Source organism: Pleurodeles waltl, chromosome 3_1, assembly GCF_031143425.1.
Source record: "Pleurodeles waltl isolate 20211129_DDA chromosome 3_1, aPleWal1.hap1.20221129, whole genome shotgun sequence".
Classification (NCBI taxonomy): domain Eukaryota; kingdom Metazoa; phylum Chordata; class Amphibia; order Caudata; family Salamandridae; genus Pleurodeles; species Pleurodeles waltl.
In genome coordinates, this window is record NC_090440.1 from 360119979 (window position 1) to 360142681 (window position 22703).

Below are 22703 nucleotides of genomic sequence, written 5' to 3' on the forward strand. Positions count from 1 at the left end.
CCAAATCCCAACCACCTTCCGATGACTGTCCCTGTGTGTCTGAAAAAAGATTTCCTTTGTGGCCTTGACCTTACCTCTGTTTGCCCCCGTGCCACCCCCAAAAGGACAGTTTCCCTCCCGTCCACCTCCAAGGCCTCACCTGGCCCCCCGCAAACACTCATGCCCCTCTCATGCCAAGAAGGTGGCCACCCCTCCCCGGAAGGCTCCCTCACTCCGAAGCCCAAACCCCATCCCAAGCCCAACCCTCCATCTACCAGCCCAGATCATCCCTGAGGTGCTGTCTGCCACCGGATGCCCCTACTTGTGGAGGTTATATGGCAGTCAGGAGTTAAGTAGGGGCCCAACAATGTGCCTTTTGACCCAATTCTGTGTTTTGGAGTGGCCTATGGCCTTGGACTTTAGTTTCTAGACCTTATTTATTAATAAGGCCGACCTGTTGTTGGTTTATTGGATAAACCTTTGTCCTTCATTTCCTTCTCTAGCGTTCTGTTGTTCCAGAGTGACACTGGTTGTGTGCCTTAAGTTGTGTGTGTTAGGACTGCTTGCTGTTCTATGTGGTCTTTTTTGCAGTATGTGAGTTTGTGTGGGGTGCTGTTGTCCCCTAAGGGAAAGGTGTGTGTTGTGTGATGGGTACGAGTGTGCAGCTGCAATGTTGGTGTCATGGCATTGTGTTGTGTTTGTTGTGGTATGTGTTTTTTTGTGTTGTGCGATGTATGTATGTATGGTGGAGGACTTGTCCCCCTGATACGGCTATTGTCTACATGCGGTGTATGTATTCCTGAGTTTTGTCAGTGCGGACATGGTGTGTGTTGAGTTGGACTATTTTGTTTTGCATTTGGTGGAGTTGTGTCCAATTATGTGTGTGACCCTTGCAGTTGGTTGGTGTAGGGGTATGTTCTATGGAACGCTAATTGTGTGTGCTTTATTGCCTTACCCTCGCCCCACTGTGTGACTGTGCATGACAGTTAGTATTTGTATAGCTTGTTCCTGAGATCCACTCGGTGCCAATTCCTGTGTGCATGTTGTCTGTGGGTCTGTTCAACGTGATATGTGTCCCAATACAGCTTCCTTCCATGTATGGTACTGATGCTCGTATCCCAGTTGTGCAGGTATTGTTGTGGTGGTGCGTTATGTCTCTTTTGTCTATTTGTCCCTGTGTGTATCATGCATGGCACTGTTGTTAGACTTGTCATCCTTGGCGTGGTCTCCCTTAACTTTTTGCCTCTGTTCCCTGGGTTGTTTATGTGTGCTGGACTCTGATTTTGCTGTTTTTGTTACTCTGAGCACTTTACCACTGCTAAACAGTGCTAAAGTGCAAGTGCTCCTTTACAAAATGTGTATGTAATTGGCTTATCCATGATTGGTATATTTGGTTCACTAGTAGGTCCCTAGTAAAGGGCACTAGAGGTGCCAGGGCCTCAAATGCTACTAGTGGGCCTGCAGCACTGGTTGTGCCACCCACATAAGTAGCTCTGTAACCATGTCTCAGACCTGCCACTGCAGTGTCTGTGTGTGCAGTTTTTACTGTAAATTCGACTTCACAAGTGTACCCACTTGCCAGGCCTAAACCTTCCCTTTTCTTACATGTCAGACACCCCTAAGATAGGCCCTAGGTAGCCCCAAGGGCAGGGTGCAGTGTGTGGTTAAGGTAGGACATATACTCATGTGTTTTATATGTCCTGACAGTCAAATATTGCTAAATTCGTTTTTCACTGTTTCAAGGTCTGTCCTTCTCATAGGTTAACATGGGGGTTACGTTTAAATCTGATTAAAGTGTAGATTCCCTTTGGGAGCGGACGGATATGTGGAAATTGGGGTCTCTGAGCTCACAATTTAAAAATACATTTTTTAGTAAAGTTGATTTTAAGATCATGTGTTTGAAAGTGAGCATTTTCTTGCTTATACCATTTCTGTGACTCAGTCTGTTTGTGGGTTCCCTGTCTAGGTCAGTTTGACAGTTGGGCTGGTTGCACCTAGACAGTGACACAAAGAGGGCTGAGGTGTAGTCTGCATTTCCTTATGAGCCATTTGTGCTAGGGGGGGGGGAGTGGTCACTTACACCTGAAAGGGCTGTGTCTGTCCTCACACAATGCAGTCTCCAACACCCTGGTGAGTGTCTGGGGCCTGGCCTGGGCAAGGCAGGATTTAACATTCACAAAAGACTTTGCTTTGAAGTAGGCTTACTTCAAAGGAGAAATTGGGTATAAGAAGGGCACCCAAAACTACAGATTTTAGAAACACTTCTGGAAACAAGAGGAACCTCTGCCTGGAGAACAGCTAAAGAGCAGAGGAAGAAGAGCTGCCCTGCCTGCGACTGTGCTTTGTGGAGCTATCCTTCAGTTGCTGCTTCTGCCAGAGTAGGAGGGCAAAGACTGGACTTTGTGTGCCTTCCAACTTGAGAAGAAATCTCCAAGAGCTTGGCTCAGAGCTTGCCTCCTGTTGTTTGAAGTCTCGGGGACAGCAAATGCTTCTCTCTGCCAGCACCTGGAGTCTCTGGAGAGACTCCTGCCCTCATAAGTGCTGCCCTATCCAGTCCCTGGGCCCTTGAAAGGCAAAGCTGGTGAAAATTCAAGAAAATCGACTTCGTCTGGAACCGACTGTGATATTCGCTGGAACGCAACGACCTTCGCAGGCCTGACACCGCTGCAGCCCCGCCGAAGTCCGCGACTCCATGGAAGTCGCTGCACCACGTCGTGACCAACGCCACTCGAATTGCGCGGATTCAACATTTCGCACACACGCCACGATCCCCGACTTCGGTCATCGGCTTGTTTTCACTCTGCAACAAGGGACTGTACCTGAGGGTCTGCGTGACTCCATGGCTGGCGCCGCAGGTGTCGGATTGTTGGGAGCGACTCTGTCACAATGCCGTGTCAACACCTCATCAAAGCATTTGATGGATTTTTTTCGTTTTGGTCTTGTTTTGTTTAGATAAATATTTCCTATCTTTCTAAACCTGTGTTGTGTCGTTTTGTAGTGTTTTCATTAAGTTACTGTGCGTGTTGGTACAAATACTTTACACCTAGCACTCCGAAGTTAAGCCTACTGCTCTGCCACGCTACTAAGGGGGTAAGCAGGCGTTAGCTGAGGGTGACTCCCTTTTACCCTGACTAAAGTGAGGGTCCTTGCTTGAACACGGGGTAACCTGACTGTCAACCAAAGACCCCATTTCTAACAATTGTGTTTCCATCGTGCTATGTGTGTGGGTGATGTGTGTGTCTATAGCAGGGTTATTTGGTGTTGATGTTGTGTGTTTGCCATGGCTCTTGTATGTACATGTGTGTTGTGTGTGGCCAGTTCCTGGCCAGTGTTGGGTGTGAGTGTGTTGAATGTATTTGTATGTGTGCACTAGTTGTGATGTTGTTGCTGTGTGTGTGAATGTTGTGTGGCCTTCTGTGTCCCTGAGCCTGTGCTGTATGGCCGTGCGTACATGTGTAGTCTTGCTGTGCAGTGTGTGTGCTGGCTCAAGTGTGCATTTTGTGACTGTGTGGGTGTCTGTGTTGCAGTATGTGAGTGTATGTTGAATGTCAGGTGTAGCTGCTGCCCATGGTGTCCCCCCCACATGATGTGTTTGCTATTGATACAAGTTTTTTTTTATATCAATGAGACAGGTAGGTGTTTGTACTTACAGTTGCTGTCCTCGACGTTGGCGCTGAATCTATTGTCTTTCAGAAAACAGACGCAGCAGCATGATGTTTGGGCATGGATCCATGGCAGCTGCGGGCGTGTATGGCTGAGTGTCTTCCTTTATGCTGCCTGTTTATGTCTTCTGCAAGGTGGTGGTTGGATCGACGCGATCACATTGGTGGTGTGCAACCTCCCAATAGCTCTGGCGAAAACATGGTCTTTGTCGGCCTGTTTATGCTTCCAGGGGGCCGTGGCGATCTGTTCTGCTTGGCGGTGGACTGCTGGCTGTCTTCTATTTGGTAAACTGCCAAACTCATAATACAGTAGTCTGCTCTGAAAACCCGTTGGCGGTCGTCGGACCTGCCAAAATCGAAATCTGTCACTTAGTTTTTTAATCCAGTTACAGTCCACTATACCTGACTGTACCAATAAAGTGAGTGAGAGGGGTATTGAGATGTGAAAGAGGGTAATGCAATGTGAGTGAGTGTGCAATACAAAGACTTTCTATGCTTAAAACAGAAAAACATAAGCCCATTGTATACACGACCAATAGGAAGATACAACATACTTTGCGTTACTTCTACTTTCCATTTAAATGTGCCTTATATCAACCACTGCGAAGGAAAACTAAATGTTTTGTAAACACTGGAAAAACAAATTGGTTGCCTATCTGACTAAACACAGATAATCACTGATTTCAAAAGGTTTGGAAAACACTGAGAACATACCACTGACATCCACAGCAATTAAACACTGAAAACAGGTCAGGTACTTTAGCAAAGTCAATAAAATACATCTTTAACCCTTTGAGCCTAGCAATCTGTAATGAATCAAGCAAGTAGTAAGTGGACTAAGATGCACCTCCCAAACCTCTAGTATAAGCCAAGAGCACAAAACAAGTGAGCCACATGTAGACAATAAGAATGAGGGAGGAGACAAGGATGCATGGGCAGCTGGAAGGTCTTCAGTGTTATAGAAGGTCTCAGAGGTGATGTCTCGGCTAAACATAGAAGGTCACAGAAATTAGGAAATCAAGGAAAGCATAACACCTACTAAAGACAGTGACTGTGATAGAACAGATAGAAACTTTAAGGACTCGATGTACAAAGGCTTTTAGTGATGACAAACCCTCTGATTCTTTAATCAGAGTGTTTGCAAATGCGAAAACCCTTGTTTTTAATGTACTAAGCCCATTTAAATATTTTGTAAAACTTTTCTGAATCGTTAAATGGATTTGGGAAACCATATCGAATCGATATTTGGATGGGACATTCTGAGGGCATCCCTTTCAAATATTGATCCCTTATGGTGTGTATTAATGTTTGTGGTCAAAACTGGCCGCAAAGTATTAATAGTTTACTGACACCTCGAAGTAGGTAGTAATATATTTCCAAACAGGGAGGGGTCCTCTTTGTGACTACTGAAAACGAATCACAGTGGTCACAATTTGCGACCGTCGACTTGACTGACAACTCACTATGATTCAGTATTTTGCAAACCAACCTAGTAGTAGATAGGCCAGTTTGCAAAATATCAATGCATTCAGTAAAAGGAAGTGTGAAAATTGCGACCAATTTTACCGAATGTAATGTACGTACATTTGGCCCTATGTATATAAACCACCAATAGTAAGATACTTATACTATCATAGAGTTCAAGTCTCTTACTGTACTTCTTCAGTAGATAATAAATGATGGGCAGCAGAGCTAGCAGGAAATACCTCGACACAAAGTTAAATCAAATCCCCAAACAGGAATAATATTGCTTTTGTTTGCCATCTCACATTTTTTTTGAAGTTAGCATTTGATCATGGGTTTTAAGAACAAATGATTCAATAACTTTTTTAATATCCCTTCAACTAAACCATTAGTAGAATACCTTAGTGCAAATCTCAAATTCCTTAAACAAAACATCATTGGCTTCATGCCAGTCAAGATTATTCTCTTTGCTATTATCAAATCGGAATGGGTGACTATATAAAATACTTACAAAGTCGTCGGAGGCATCTTTGCCAGCAGTGATGGTTAATACTAGCACTAAAGGCACAATGGTCGTAAACCAGGACAAAGAAGCAATTTCCGGGATCAGCTGCAAGAATAGTTGACACATGAGAAAAAATCATACCCAACATTCCGTCAAATAATAATTAATATTATGATCTACTTAACGTTATTTTAAATATTTCTATTACATCACTTTAGCTTTCAGTATTGCAAAATTAACAAATCATGGGACAAATCATTTCACTGCATATTCTGTCCAAAATTCAGGCCAAATATCTCTAAAAATAAACAAATCTGGAGACTTATTATGTCAAGTATTGTCCTTATGCAAAACTGTACTTTCTTGAGGACCGAACAGTGCTGCTCTTTAAAGCACTCGGTAACCGAAAGCAGGGGCGGCTACTCCATAAGGGCAAAGGAGCATCACCCCCCCTTTCTTTCAAAGGGGAGGGGGCCACTGGGGCTACGTGTACTGAGTCGTGGACCATGAATATTTGGTCAGCTGTCTCGGGCCGGTCAAACACACATGTGGACAGGGTTCTCTCAAGCCCAGCAACACGGTTGCTGGGCTGGGGAGAGACTGCCCAGGCGCTCCCAGTCAAACCTGACAATGCTTTAAGCAGCACCAGGATTGGCCAAAGGGCTGGCTGGGAGCCTGTGCCTGCACCAAGAAGGCACAGGAGCAGAGCGGCGCACCAAAAAGAGGTACGTGTTTTATTTTCTCATTTCATTTAATTTGTATTCTCCCCCTCCTCCACACGCTACCCTTTCTGCCCCCCGCAAACCGCCACTGACCGAAAGGTAAGTCACAGTAATGTGGTTGGATCATCAGAATCTGTGAGTTCACTGGGAACTAATTCCTAAGAAAAGCCTAAGAAAACTAACATCAGTTTGCAGGGGTGGCACATATTTAAGGCTCTATGCCATCATTCTCTGGGTGGTTTAAGGTCACTATGGAGTCATATGCCGTCACCTACTGGCGTGCGGTAAGCATTTTTTTTAAAGTCTCTGAATCCAGATTGGTGCATGGGAATATTCTGAATGTGAGGAATCTGCATTATAAGTGTCCATCAGAAATAAAAGTTTAAACATAATTTGAACCTGGATTCAACTAGGAGTTAGACATGAGATTGACATGATTTTTAACATGCAACTTTACTGTCTGCAATCAGTCAGGACGCACTACATTTCATAAGAGCAAGACTCTCCATAAAGGAAGTTGGCATTCCTCTAGGGAAGAAAGGTGACTGCATGTTGCACTATCCCTTCAGTCCTGAATGGGTAATTCATTGAGCCCTGAAGCAGCCGAAGATAGCTGATGAGAAAAGTACAACGAAACCCTGTAGTCTCTGGCTGGATGAACTCTTGAGACTGCCTGTTTTATGAAAATACTTGAAAGGATGGTAAATAGATTATTCATCAATGAAAGCTGTTGAGGGAACGTGTGGAGATGGCAATGATATCCTCTGCTCACTCTTATCTGAGCATCATTGCATTGAAGTACTATCTCCTGAACAAACATTGTGCTTACTCAGTGAAAATAGCACTCCTTCAATGCATTTACCAGTAATCAAATATATGTTTTAAAATGCTGGCACTGTGCTGGCAGTGTGGGTAATTTCTAAGCTCAGTTATCCCTTATCTACCTAAAAGATGCAGTGATTTACAATGAGTAAACATGGCTTCTAAATGCTTTCTTCACATTTCCATGTGGGAGAACATGCATTTTAATCCTTAAGCACTTGCACAGTCACAAAGCTGCCTAGGAGCCTACCAAAACCAAGACAAACAAAACATGAGGACTAACTGTATGAAGAAATGTACTCTTGTCCCATGTCACTGTTTATGCTACATACCACAAATAATACAAGCATCAGTGTGAGAAAGCCTTCTTTTTAGACCTGTTTATCCCCATTTTTTTACTGATACTGGTGGTAACTGACTCTGACTGTGCCCTGGGGTCTGCTAACCAGGCCCAGTGCTCTGATTGAAAAGGTATATGGTAGTTAGGCATAATTACAACTGGCAATGACAGACGCCTGTAAGTCACCAGTATATAATACGGCAAGGGGGATTCAAACTACCCATAAGTCCCTAGTATATAATAGGGCAGGGAGGTCCAGTAGATTTCCTGCACTAGAATGTTTACTGCTGTGTTGCCTGCTGCAGTGGTGCAACAAAGGCCCCCGGAGCTCCCACGGTGCAGGGCGCCCACTGAGCTCCAGGGGACCCCCTCATCACAGTGCCCTGACCTGAGGGCTTCTGTGTGAGCTCGGGTGGGGGCTCCTTCATGTACTTTGCAGGGGGTCCCCCTCAAGAAGTTTTGTTACGCCACTAGTTTGCTGTCATTTTTAAAAGTAGCCCTGCTTTGCAGACTGTCTTTAAAAGAAAATATATGCAAGAATCTTGGCATATATTTTGCAGTTGACATTGATTAATGAAATTGGTCAATAATTCTTAACATCCATGGTGACTTTGTCCTCCTTTGGTATGACGACTATGATAGCTTCTGTACCCGTACCAGGGACACAGCCTGAAGAGGTGTATGACTAAAAGAGGGCAAGAAGAGGGTTCTTGAGTAGGTCTGAGAAGGTCTTATAGAACTTTGCAGAATACCCATCCGGACCTGGGGCCTTCCCTGCTAGCAGAGATTTTATAGCTAGGCAAATTTCCTCCGTTGTCAGTGGGGCATTAAGGAAGGATTTCTCCTCAGGGGATGCCACTGGGAGGGGGCAAGAATTCAGATACGAGGCACATTCTCTGGGGTTTACTGATGAGTTCAGTGAGTACAAGTCGGATTAGAAGCAGTGAAAAACCAGATGACTTGTAATGAGATAAGAGTGGAGCCTACCATGTTTTTGGTTGAGAAGATTGTGGACCTGTTTTTGGAGTGTTTCACATAGTTAGCCAGGGTCTTCCTGGCTTTGTTTTTATTGGACATTTTTTCCACATTGGAGATCTCAACCCATTTTAATCCCTATTGCTTAATATTTGATTGTCTTCATATTGTAATTTACGTATATTTTGGAAGGTCTTGGGAACCCACAGAATGTCTTATGGATTAATTTACGGATTTATTTTCTAGTTCTAACTTATTGAGTCATTCGTTAAGGGGTTTATTTCTATTTGTCACTCTGGTCATCAAGGCACCTCTAAGGCATGCTTTCAGGGCATCCCATCTGATCGAATCCGAAGTGTCACCTGGTTTGTTATCCGATAGGAATTGGCATAATGCTGTGACGATCTTGGACCTAGAGCGCTCATCTTTCAAAAGTGCATCATTGGCACATTATAACTTTGGGGGAGTCTGAGCTGTGGTAAGATTGAGGTTTAAGGTGATTATAATTGGTTCAATTTTCATGTTTGAGAGAAGGAAATTTGTCAACTAACTTGTAGTCGAGTCTCGTGAAAGTACGATGTGGAGAGTAGAAAGAAGTGTAATCACTACCAGAGGGATGGAATAACCTTCAGATGTCAACTAGGTTGTTGTTTCTGTATAAAAGTTTAATTTGAGTTGGTGATCTACTACTGCAAAATTTGTGGAAGGAAATCCTGTCAAGAGTCTGGTCCATTAGCAGGTTGAAATTGCCCCCGACTACAATGCTAGTGTTCTCTAGGATTTCTGAGATATTTTTGTCTAACTACAGACGTCCACCAAATTATTTTTTGGTGCACAGATGTTCATAAAGGCCAGTTCTTGATTTTTCCTTGAGGCCCTGGTAATCAGCCAATGGGCCTGATGGTCATGCATATATGATAATATCTTGGATTTAGAGCTTCTGGAGAAAAGGGTGATGACTCAGTTCTTTTTACTGAATGCTGGGGAAAGTAAGGTGTCAGCTACCCAAGGGGAGTAGAATGTGGCATCTTTAACAGACTCTGAGTGTCTTGGAGTATGATTATGTCCCCCTTTAGTTTTTTGCAGAAGTCAGCATTTTTTTTCATTTGACTGGGTGAGATAATCCTTTAGTATTTAAAGAAATATTAGGGTCAGCCATTTGTTATTAGATTATGTGTGGTTTTATGTGGTTATTTAGGAAAATAGTGTAATGAGTGGTGGTTGTGAAGAGGGGTTGTGGTGTGACCGCTTTTTGTACTGCACTGGAAGAAGTACGAGCTGAGTATGGATTGTAATTATGGTGTTGGGTTTTGGCTTTGAGGCTTATAGGAATATATGCACTAAGGGAATGCTGGGTGATGAGGTACCTTGGTCGCATGTATGTTGAGATCAAAACAGTCAAGTTAAAGGAAGCATGGCAGCTTTGATTAGATAATGAAGGCTGTGGCGGGCAGAGATACAGGAGAGCAGGAAAAGGAAAGTACAAATGTGAAACAATATAAGACCCTTAGAAACAGCCCACTCACCACCCCAACCCATAATGTGGGAGAACCACATTATCTCACCCAATGTAGAATGTGAGAGAGGAAGGCCACGAGAAGGCCAACCTCGGAGCAGATGTCACAACTCCATCTATAGACAGTAATGAAGACCCAATATCAACAATTGTTAGAAATCTGCATGTAGAACGTTAGAGTTGGTGATGCACAACACAGGGCAGGGGTTGATAGACCTTTAACAGAATGAATGGCAGTACTGAGGTGCTGCTGGTGAGAGCTGAAGTGTCCTGTTTGAACATTCTGGAGGACTATAATCTTCCAAGGGAAGGTTGCATTGGTAATTGTTAAGCGGCCACTCCAGTTAGATAGAAAGGTCTCCGATTAGTGATAGATACAGAATTTCCAAAGCTAAATTAGTTAGCATGTCAAGAGTAGCAGTATGGCAGAAGAAGTGGGGGTGTAGTGTCAGGCTTCCATTCCTGTTTGGGTGGAGGTGTCCATGAACGCTTGATGGTCTGCCTTTGAGGTGAAGAACACTGCTTTGCCCTAGAATAGAATCTGGCATTCACCTTTTTGGCTAAAATCACACCAGCAATTGCACAGTTTAGATTCTGGATAACACACAAAACTTTCTGGACCCCTGCCAGAGTACACAAGATAGGGGTATTACAATCAGACATGTGCTGGCGCTGTAGTGAACTCCCCGGCACACTCGAACATATGTTCCTTTCATGTGAAATAGTTGCTCCATTTCGGTCTAAAATGCTCCAAATGATCCATGACATTTTCAAAATTAGGATCACACCATCCATCTTAATACTATGTCTGGGCCTTGCTGCACTCCCAGTGTCTACAACTCTCCCCCTACACGATTCCCTACAAGTGGACCTAATGGTGGCACTGGGTAAAAAACTATTCTATCAGAATGAAAAGTGACCACTGTAACATCCTTTAATAAGTGGTGGAGCACCCCGTGCTACACCAGAAGAGCAGATAACATCATGTACAAGAGTCTGCATAATACATCACACGCAAGATTTATGGAACAAACTTGACCTATATTTACAAAAAAATAGATCCACCATAATATCAAATAAACCTCCAGCACACTCAAACCACCATTCCCAAACCACTAGTTACACACTTGCAATTTACTTCACTGGCAGATTGGCAGTGCAGCCCTCACTATAAACATCATCAATTTTCCTCCATCTTCTTCTCCTCCACTGCTTATTGTCCTCCCTGTTCCCCGACTTGGCTAATTCACCTTGATCACATTCAGGGACCTTATTACCAAGATGCCTGATATGTTAAAGTAGTAACTATGGGTGCTAACTCTAGGTAATATCTACCTGTCCCATGTACTTATATTCTCACACATGCAGCCTGTTAGGCTTTCACAATGTAACCTGTAATGTGCGTTTGAAATGAAGAAAAAAAAAAAAATACATACTGATTCGAATTTGGATTTATTGGTATTTCCAAAGTGGTAATCTACTTTATTAGGGTCGAGCCTGCGAGTGCATGTGCTTGCAAATGCGCCATGTATGCGAGGCGCTGTTGCCTTCAGTAAAGGGCTTTGAGCCCACCTGTCACACACCATTTGTTGGTTTGCGTGGCACTCTTCATTCCAGCTTCATAATTCTTCACGGCATGTCTGGCATCAATTCTGTTCCTGGCGTGGAGCAGGGATCAAGCACTAATTTATTTCAACTTAATTACTGCCTGTCCGCTGCTCCCGACGTGATTAAGGTACTATTTTGTTCCGAGTTATACTGCCCCGCAAACAGAAGGCTTATAACTGGCAAAAACGTGCCCTGCAGAACAAGCCAAATTGCAAAGATTTATTTTTGAAAGCTAACTTTATTTTGTTAAGTCGTCTTTTCTCAGTTTCCAGTCGTCTTTTTTAAATTTTTGCTCGTTTCACTTGTTATAATTAGACCAAACAATAGAACATTTATTTCGATGATCCTCGTATCTTCATAGGGATTGTAAAGCTCTGCTAACGATTTATTGTTTGAAATACCTGGTACCAATTACTTTCTTAGAATCTGTAGAGGACTTCCCTGAGCAGCACCCTGGCCTGGTTCTAAGAGCGCAGGGGGGTGACTGTGATGAGCATTACAAGAAAAGCATAACGTATCTCTCTTTATCTACCTCTGTAACTGGTGTCCTGTACACTGCAAACTATATCCTCTCTCTTGTATTGTCTCTGGCTTTTTTCTTTCAAACAGATGTCAAACTTTGTTACAAAACTAAGGTGTTCTGAACCAACTGCACTAAAGTAGCAGGTTACTATGTCGGAGGAAACATGGATGTGGGGGGTCTGGGATTCATGTATTAATCCCAGTCCTGTTTTTTTTTTTAAATTTAGATTACTTCACTGTGCTTTCTTGTACTGATAATCTTCCATTCATAATTTGAAAAAAGTACAAGAACAAGAATGCATGTAGTTGTGATCTACAAAGCCTGAACTAGCCAAAAGGAGACTATTCAGTGAATAATGTCACAAAATATTTCAAAACCCAAGAAGACGTCATGCAACAGAGGAACATTTTAGAACGCCTCTTCATACTTGTTAGCGATGCCAGACTAGGTGTTCTAACTACACAAGAATGGTCAGGCATCAGTGTGCAAAGTGCTAGGGGCTGCTTGAAGCTGCCATACTTCACATCGGTCCATGCATTTAGAGGCTTGAGTGTCTGTAAGGCTTGTGAAAAGGACATATGCACACTCCTGATTTTAAATGTGAGGTGTTCAGCCAACTACGGTGCTTTGCATATTGGTGCATTAAGTGCTGAATAAATAACGTAGAGAAAGCGTCAGGACTTTATATGGGTGTGGGACACTGGCAGGAGAGCACACAGCACACATTTTAATGGCTCGGTTTGTGCACAGGCTCTTAGAGGGAAGCCAGACCCTCGACTCGGCTCTTTCTGTTATTTTGTTGGCTCGCCCACCTCTAACTGTGGGCCTTACAGATGACAATAACACAACAGATGGGCATAGTTGTCTTTAAGGTGGTGTGTGGACACTCAGTTGGTTAAGTGTGTGGAAAAACATGGCCCTAAAATTGGGGCCCAGCAAAATTACATGAGTAAGTTTCACACTAATTCAAAAATCGCCTCCAGGTGCTTGCGTGCATATTTGTTGTGAGAAATTCATGATTATTGTAGCTACTGCATAGATATGAAGTGTTGCATGCATATCACCAGGTCGAAATCTGGTAATAAATCTCATATCTCATGGCTTAATGTACTTACTGTTAAAATATGCAGATTATCTCTACGATAATATCCCCGGGGAATTGGGATTCTGCCTTTCTGTATTCTGAGAATTATAATAGAAGTGTAATTGAGTTGTGTAATGTTAACTCCTGCCTCTGCCCCTAGAGCAGTGTTCCCCATACTTTTTAGAATTTTGACCCACTTTTTTAGATGGAGAATCTTTCGGGACCCACCTAATTTGACTGGACAGGAGGAGGGGCCATTTTTATGGGTGAGCGCAAAATGCTCCGTCCCATTCTGTAATCTTTCTTTGGGCTAACAACCACGCCCATGTCACGTCAGTCACATACATTGGTTTGTGGGCTTGCCTTTTAAAATTCGCTTGTTTTAATTCGTGAAAGGCATGCATGTCATATCTTTTCCGGTATTTAACCCACCTACACAGCACCGGTAAACTACTAAAAACATACGAGGCTCGATGTTTTCAGCATGGTGTCTGTTGTATTTTGATTGTATATTATGAAGAAGGTTGGGAGGTTGCCAAGTAACAGGGTTGAGAATTTAGAACTCTGGAATAGTCTGTGAGGCAGATTACAGTTGCTGCTGTGATCTGCCAGGGTTAGACGTCTTTATCTTTCAAGAAGAATAAAGCAAGCAAATAAGGAAGAAAGAAGAAGTGTGCTTCTTTTCATTGGCGACGAGGATGGGATTCTAATTCGGTGAATAACCCTGGCAGAACTTATGTGAAGGCCAAAAGATGGTGAGGTACAATACAAGTAGGAAATTTCAGTTACAGCAGGAGCAGTAAGTTGGCAAGAGCATTGAATGGACGCTTATAACGGCATTTTTATCGTGGAGTATACGACGTTGTTGTTGACTGAGTATTTTTAACTAATTTGTGTCGGTGGTTAAGTGATGCATTTACCATGACGGTTATCCGTATGTATTAAGACGAATGATGTGCTTATAACTAACTGGATCAAGTGGTGTGTTTCTTCGTTTATGTGACAGAAGTAAAGAAAAAAAGAAAAGGAACTAATGTGAAAATACAAAGGAGATAGGCAGCGCGTGCCGATAGCATACCGTCAGTCAATGATCTCTTTGGTTGTTGAAATTTGAAGGAGTGGTAACGCGAGTGGCGCAAGCAGATTCCTTTTAAATTTCTGCAGGCACGGCTCAACAACACCCACGTCAGCACCATGGCAACGCATCAGCGCCTAGCAACACGTCAGCACCACGGCAACACGTCAGCATCACGGCAGCACGTTTTGAGCTCTGAATGACGCTGTGATTTCAAACGTCAGTACGTTTTTCAGCTGCAGCAACGCATCAGCGCCTGGCAAAACGTTTGAGCTCTAAAAGACGCTGTGATCGCAAGTGTCAGTACGGCAGCAGTCGAGTTAGTGAGAGGAACAAGGAAACCTGATTCCAACACAGCATGTTACTTTTTTTTGGTGAACTAGTGTTTGGAGTCCATAAGAAAGGAAAAGAAGAAAAAGAAGAAGTGTAATGACAGTTGGGGTATTCAAACTGTATTTTCAATGTTGTTTGTTTTTTTCTTCTTCCTAGATTGAACAGAAAGGGGGGTAAATGTACTTTTAAAACCTTTTTTTGTTTTTCACATTGATGTTTGAATAAGTGGATTCTCTTAAACATGGAAGCGTATGAACAACGTGACTACTTTTATTGTTTTAATTTGTTATGTTGGCAAGTATTAAAGAATAAGTTAGTAGTGTATAATATTAACAATTGTAAATTTAGGTTGCCATGCAAGCAATAGCACCTCCACCTACATTTTTGCCTTTTCCACGTGAACCATGTATGTCTTGGGGGGATTGGCAAGAAGCTTTTGGAACATATTTGGAAGCGTTGGGTGGAGCTATTTTTATGGCTAAAAGGAAGCTAATATTATTGAAACATAATCTGGGGGTTGAAGGTAGAAAAGTTCTGAAAACGCTACTGTATGAAAATATAGTTATGAATGAGAATGGGGGATCGGATGAAGAAGGTGATGAAAATGATATTTATGCAAATACGATGTCAGCTTTGGGCAATCATTTTGAGTGGAAGTTAATTATTGTGGTAGAGCGTCATAAATTTCTTTCCAGGGCACAAGCATTGCATGAATCGATTGATCAGTTTGTTTGTGCGCTACGAATGCTAGCAATTACATGCAAGTTTGGAGACTTGCATGAGGAAATAATTAGGGATCAATAGCACCAAAAGTCTACTTATCCAAGACAAAATTATTCATTTTGAAGGACCCATCTTTGGATGAGGTTTTAACAATAGCAAAGCGTGTGGAAGATACTTCAAGATATGTTAACTAACTGGGTAATAATAATACAGAGGAGGTGTTAGGACAATCAGTTAATGTTGTGAAGTACAACAGTAAAGTGGATTGAAAAAAAAATGTTTTAGATGTGGAAGTGGGAAACATTTGGCTTTTTCTACCAGTTGTCCTGCAAAAAGAAGCCAAGTGTTTTTTGTGCAACAAAGTAGGTCATTTTTCTAAAGTATGCAATCAAAAGAGCGGTCCATATAAGAAAAAGAGTGGGAATTGTTTGCATGATAAAATTCAGGAACAGAATATCTCTGAAGAGAATGAGGATGTTGAAAATCAGATAGAGATACTCATGATTATTGATAATTCCATATGTGTACAGGGACAAGATAACAAAGTTTGTGAACTTGAACAAGATCTGTACAGTCCTCCGAAATGCGAAATTAGTGTGAATGGAATTACAGTCAATATGTGGGTAGATTTGTGTTCCCCTTATACACTTATTGATAAAACATCATGGTTTAAGTTGGGAAAATCTGACTTATCGAACTCTTAAGTTAATTGATGGGATATGGAGGTAGCAGAATATCCATCATGGGTTGTTTCTGGGGAAAGGTAGTTTTTAAGCAGAACTGAGTGTTGGGTGTATGTAGTGGAAAGTGGTCGCTGTTTGCTAGGCTGGAAGGAACAAAAAGCGTTAAAAATATTATTGGATCCCAACAATGAGGAGCAAGTGTTGACTGTAGAGCAGGACGAAGCGGAAATATGGAAGGTGGAGTTTCCTAACTTATTCAATAACAAACCAGGTTGTTTGAAGAAGTTCCAGCACAAAATCGTGTTGAAGGAAGGAGCCCTACCAAAAGTGCATAAAGTAAGAAGTGTGCTGATGATCCTGAAGGATGCTTTGAAGGAAGAACTTACACGATTGTTGGAGTTAGGTGTGATAGAAAAAATTGAGGCTTCAAATGGAAGGATTAGAATGTGTGTGGACTTAAGGGATTTGATAACAACATATGTGTGGACAGGCATCCCATTCCTAATATAAATGAGCTGTTAGCTGGTGTTAGGTGTGGTAGGATATATTCAACTTTAGATTTATCAAATGCATATTACCAGATTTTACTGCATCTGGAATCTAAGCACTTAACACCTTTTATCACTCCAGAAGGAGCTTTTAGATTAATCCGTATGCCATTTGGTCTAGCATCAGCGTCAGCAGTATCCCAGAGAGCTATGCAGAGTTTATCAGGTCATTTGGAGCATGTGAGGTGTTTTCAAGATTATGTGTTGGGGTGGGATGAGAACGTGATAGAACATGATTGTATTTTGAGGAAAGTATGTCATATTAGAGAACGCAGGACTTACGGCTGAAGTGAATAAATGCAAGTTTGCGCGTCAGAGTGTGGAATACTTGGGCCATTCAATATCTTGGCAAAGAATAAAACCTAAGAGAAATGTAATGGAGGCCATTGAACATGCACCCAGCCCCGAGAATAAGGATCAGTTAAGGTATTTTCTAGGTTTAGCTGAATATTATGCCAAATTTGTGAAAAGGTTTGCGGATTTAGCACAACCATTGCGATTGTTATTGAAGAAAAATCAGCAGTTTATTTGGTCGAATGAGTGTCAACAAACCTTTCTTGAACTAAAATATTTTATTATTGATGGGGTTGAGTTAAAACCATTTGAAGTACAAAATCACACTATTGTTTCAACAGATTCGAGTATGTATGGATTAGGAGCAGTATTAATGCAGATTCACAGTGGAAAAGAACATGTAATAGCATTTGCATCACGTACGTTGAAGGGCGCGGAGACATCATATTCGGTGATTGAAAAGGAAGCTCTAGCTTTCTGGTGGGGAATACAATATTTTCAAAATTATGTTTGGGGGAGAAGATTCGAGTTGCGGACGGACCACAAACCATTAGTGGATTAATTCACTACAAGAGGTGCAGGCCGTGCATCATCGAGAATTGCAAGATGGTTGTACAGATTACAAGAATACACGTTTGATGTGAAGTATGTGCCTGGTGTTGCTAATGTTAACGCTGATTGTTTGTCAAGATTACCACTTTAAATGAAGTCTGAGGAGGAGGAGGAGGAATGGCAGGTAGCAAGTTTACAAGACAAAAATGACAAGGCCATAAGTGAAAGTGTGTCGAAAACGGCAATACAAGATGATAATGAGCTACAAGGTGTAATGAATAATGTGTGCAAAAGGTGGTCAGAGATAGGGGAAGAAACTGTATTAGTAATGAATTTTAAGAATGTGTGGTCAGAGTTAACTGTTCAAAACAGTATGCTGAGAAGAGGAGATAAATTGGTAGTACCAGACAAGATGTTCTAGGAATGTTGCAAGATGGACATGGAGGAATGTCAGGAATGAAGAGAAGATTTCTGGTGGCCAGGCATGGATAAAGATGGAGAGGTACGTAAGGAACTGTGTGTGTTGTGCACAGAGTGACAAGACGCATGTGAGTGAGAAGACACCGGTTATTCCCGTTCCTTTTCCATCCGATTCTTGGCAGAGGGTAGGAATGGATATTTGCAGCCCATTTGATTTGGTTGGTAATGGAAGAGATTTTGTGATTGTCATGCTGGATTATCATTCCAAGTGGCCGGAGGTCAGTGTGGTGAAGGATATTAGGGTGTCTATGATTATTGCATTTTGTGAGGAGGTTTGGAGGAGGGAAGGTTATCCTGCAGAATTGGTGACGGATAATGGACCTCAATTCACCTCAAGTGAATTTGAGGAGTATTTAGTTGGTTGTGGAGTTAAACATGTTAGAACTGCAGTAGCACATCCTAGAGAGAATGGTTTAGTAGAAAGATTCAATAGAGTGTTGGTGGAAAATATTCAATTGTCAATTCAAAATGGTTTACATTGGAGGACAGAATTAGAGAATTTGTTGTGGAATTATCGTACAACACCTCATTCGTTGACGTTGGAAACGCCGTTTATGTTATTGAAGGGCAGGAAACCGTGTACCAGGATTGTACCAGGATGAATGGGAAGAGCAGGGAGGAAAAAGGTGGATGGTGAGTTTGCTGCGTCGAGTGGAAAGAATGCAAGGAAAGTATGATGGAAGGATAAGATAAGGGTGTGCAAGATGGTGGTTGGCGATTGGGTGCGTACTAGATTGGTGCATGGTATGAAGAAGGGTTTGTCTAAATGGTCAGGTCCTAAACGTGTAGTGGGAGTGAGAAGGTATAGTGTGAATTTGGATGATGGTAGGAGATGGAATATGGGGAGTGTAGTTATATGTAGTGATCAAGAGATAAAAGTGTGGTTGAGGACGCACCAGGAACAGTCAGAAGCGGTAGATAAGACAATGTCAGGAAGGTTGTGTCCAGTTAAAAGACCGGGGTATTTGAATGATTACTACACAGAATAGAGTTGCTATAAAGATCATTATTGAATGTTTTGTTGTGCTGTACATAGTTCAAATGAACATGTTTTCCATGTTCTAATAGGATGTTTGTTTTTATGTTTATGGGTATATATATATATATATATATATATGTTCTTGTTTTTATTCAATTATAAGGGGGGAAATATGTTGTATTTTGATTGTATATTAAGAAGAAGGTTGGGAGGTTGCCACGTAACAGGGTTGAGAATTCAGATTGCAGTTGCTGCTGTAATCTGCCAGGGTTAGACGTCTTTATCTTTCAAGAAGAATGAAGCAAGAAAATAAGGAAGAAAGAAGAAGTGTGCTTCTTTTCAGTGTCCGGACTACTTTATCTGTTTATTTTCCACGCAGCGCGATTGCGCTGCAGTTTACATAGTGCGATTGCGCTGCATTTTTTTTTCTTTACAACGCTAATAGCTCTAACTTGAGCAAATGTGAGACCCGATGCATTAAAAATGCTTGTTAAATTTAACTAAAGCATTGGGTGGTAGTGTACATAATTTACAGACCGCACATTTCTAGTGGAGAGACCACTAACTTTGCACAAATACTGATTTACTGATAAAACTATACAGCACAAAACTTATATTGTGTGGAAATCAGGTTTCTGTGAATATTTATCATTTGTACATCACCAAGTAAAGTGTTTTAATTTGTTTTGCTCTTATTAAAGTCTGTTTCCAGCACACTTCAAAATTCCAAAAGTGCTTCATTTTAGATTTTCCTAACTGCTAAATGCATTTTGCCATGTGTTGCAAAAAAACACATCACACCTTCCTGTACTCTAGCAAGCTTTTCACAAAGTTCACTTTAAAATCTCCTCTCAATTTGCAAATGATGAAGAAAACACCAACCCCGTAAGCAGCAATTTTTCAGAAGCCATATTGCCCGTCATTTGACCTAAATAAACACAGAATGTAAAGTTATTATTACTTATTGCATCTGATAAATAACAATATCCTGCTGACTATTATTTATTGGATGCAATAAATTACTCCCTTTACGAGTTTCACCTGCGAAAATGGGGATTTCTGTTACCTGTTGTAATTTTAATATACATTCCCTGATTCTAGATCTTTTTACCCCAGTATTTAAATTGAGATAAGTGTTGTTACATATCACAATTAACCACAGAACTTGAAATCATGCCCACAGAAGTCCTCAATACAGGCCAACCGGATACTGGTGTGATATTTATCACAGCTGATAAAATCAGATTCCAGAATGGGAATATATGTGGTGCCATCAATACCACTGTTAGGAATTATGGGTAATAACATGCTGTTCTGCTAAATACTGGCCATATTTCCCCATATAAATCCAGAAGGTTTAGCATGTCAATATTTATCACAAAACCCATAGCTGCGATCTACACAACCACAGGTGTTACCACACATATGCCGCTAAAAATGAGGGACAGTGTTGTAGTTTAGTGCACTAATTATTGTGAACAAATCAACTCTTGCAGTAGGGACTGTTCCTCTTTTTTTGGTCGAGCGGGCAAGCGATTTCACCTGTTGTAAGTGTTGTGGTCTTTTCACCATGTCCACCACTATCACTGATTTGTGGGCTTTCCTTTCAAAAATCCGTCAATGTTATTGGTAATTGCTTTACGTTTGTACAGCCTTGGAGCAGTTTTGTCACAGTTTTGCAGACTGACCCTGTTACATGAATGATTGCCGATATACTTCAGCGTGGGTGAACTATTTTTTTCTTTTGTCTCTCCCCTTCTATTGCTCCATGGCAGCCATGATGCTCACAGTGCGAACAGCACCAGCAGTGCAAATTCCTTCGGCGGTACTTAAGTGCTGGTCACATTGTTCACAGGGTTACCTGAACAGAGTAATTTCTTTTGGCTCTCCGCTTTACGCTCCATAGCATTCCCTTAAAATTGATAAATACTTTACTAAAAAAACACAGAAATCCACAAGGCAGCTGTCCCGACATAGAGGGAGAGCTGACACTACAATATTTACTGCACTCTGGAAAACTTGCCTCATAATGCTTTGCAAGCATTCTTTTTCACATGCCCATAACTTGGCCTGTGGTGGTACTAGGACAATAGGCATGAGACACACTTTCTGTTTAGGTCATTTCTTGGTCCCCACAGTAGGTTAGTGGGGACCCCAAAATAATAACCCCTTTCATCATGCATTCCTTTTTAAGCTCTCTTATGGCTGGTACCTTTGTTTTACAGCTTGGAGTAGCTTGCGTTATAATGGCCTTAGTATTGCAGTAGGCCTGCTACAACTGAAAATGTGTAATGCACTACACCCTCTGGAGGGTAAATATAGGGTTACACTGCAATACTTTCAGTAATTTTCTTTTCATGTGGTTATGCTCTCTAGTGGCTTACTATATAGTATCATGACACAAAGACACATACATGTTTTTAAATTTTGGGATTATCCATGGGCATTCCTTTCTTTTGTTGCCTGAATAAGACAGCACTGATTTTTTTTAAACGGCTGCCATTTCTACCCCTCATCTCTGGCATAGTCACAGATGCCATTTTTGAGGTCAGCAGTTTGGCTGCTGACTCTCCGTGATTTACATAAACCAGGCGATGCGGCGGACGCGCAGCGGAATCTACACTTCAACAGCAGCAGGTGGCATCTCTTAGGTTAGCCTTTGTAAAAGGGACCCTATTTTCTATTTTGGGTGCCTTGGCACACTTATTTTATTGGTTTTATTGTTTATTTATTGATATTAGAGTCTTTGCACCACTGGTCCGTGTTTAGAGGCCGTGTGTGCAAAGACACATAAGTGTTTATCATACCCTCCTCTTCCTCTTCTCCCTTTGGGATTATTAGTGGGCATTCCTTTCTTTTCTTGCCCGAATAAGACCAAACTGATTTTTTTTAGATGGCCACCATTTCTACCCTAATCTCAGTCACGGCTGCCATTTTTGTGGTCAGAGGTTTAGCTGCTGACTCTCCCTGATTTGCATAAACCCGGCAATGCGGCGGACATGCAGTGGATGCGCGCAGCAGGCGTGCCAAAGGCAAGCCCGTCTGCACCCATCTGTGCCAGACAGGGTCCAGGGGCCAGTACTCCTGCCCAATTTAGCACCGACAAAACAGTATATGATGCTAAATTCCTTCATTCATGTAGATTAGCCCAACCAGATAGTCAAAGACATTTACAGGAAGGCCCACAGAATATTTCCACACCCGCTCGGCCTCAGAAAGAGTCGGTAAACATGCTGTTTTTGGCAAACTGTAGATCCTTAATGGCCCATAAATTAGATATCAATCTTCTGCTAAGCATGCAGAGACCCACAATAATATTCTTGAAAGAGACTTGGCTCTATGAGGACTCACGGCCAAATGTGACGCTGGCCCTGCCTAGCGATTATTTAATAACAAGGCTAGACAGATCCTCAGGGAAAGGAGGGGGAGTTGCCATCATTTTTAGGGGTACGGTCAGGGTTTCCACTAGCCCCCTTATTCTCCCTGATTGTGAGAGCACGTCCTTTTCTAACCTTTTAAATCCTCATTACACCTCCTCCGGGGCCTTAATATACCGTCCTCCTGGCTCAGTACAACACTTATTAGAAGCTCTTCCTGAGAAAGTTACAGAATTAATTTACACTAGACCTAATTTTACGATCCTTGGGGACTTTAATATTCATGCAGAAATTCCAGACAACGCAGCAGCCAAAAGCCTTCTAGCTGATATGAAGCCCTTAGATCTCATTCAATTGATTAGTGGGCCGACCCATAATAAAGGGCATACTAGCGACCTTGTCTTTAGTAACATAACTGATTTAACTGCCTTACCCCCTACCCCCTTAGCCTGGTCAGAC

The 22703-nt window shown here is 42.0% G+C and overlaps 1 protein-coding gene across 1 annotated transcript in view; it reads right to left on the reverse strand.

Annotated features, from left to right (window-relative positions):
• ATP8B4 (ATPase phospholipid transporting 8B4 (putative)) overlaps positions 1-22703 on the reverse strand; it is a 2552767-nt gene that overhangs the window by 2324240 nt on the left and 205824 nt on the right. Inside the window, exon 4 of the mRNA XM_069222521.1 lies at positions 5617-5715. Within this exon, the coding sequence (XP_069078622.1) occupies positions 5617-5715 (99 nt within the window). The remainder of the gene's footprint in view (positions 1-5616; positions 5716-22703) is intronic.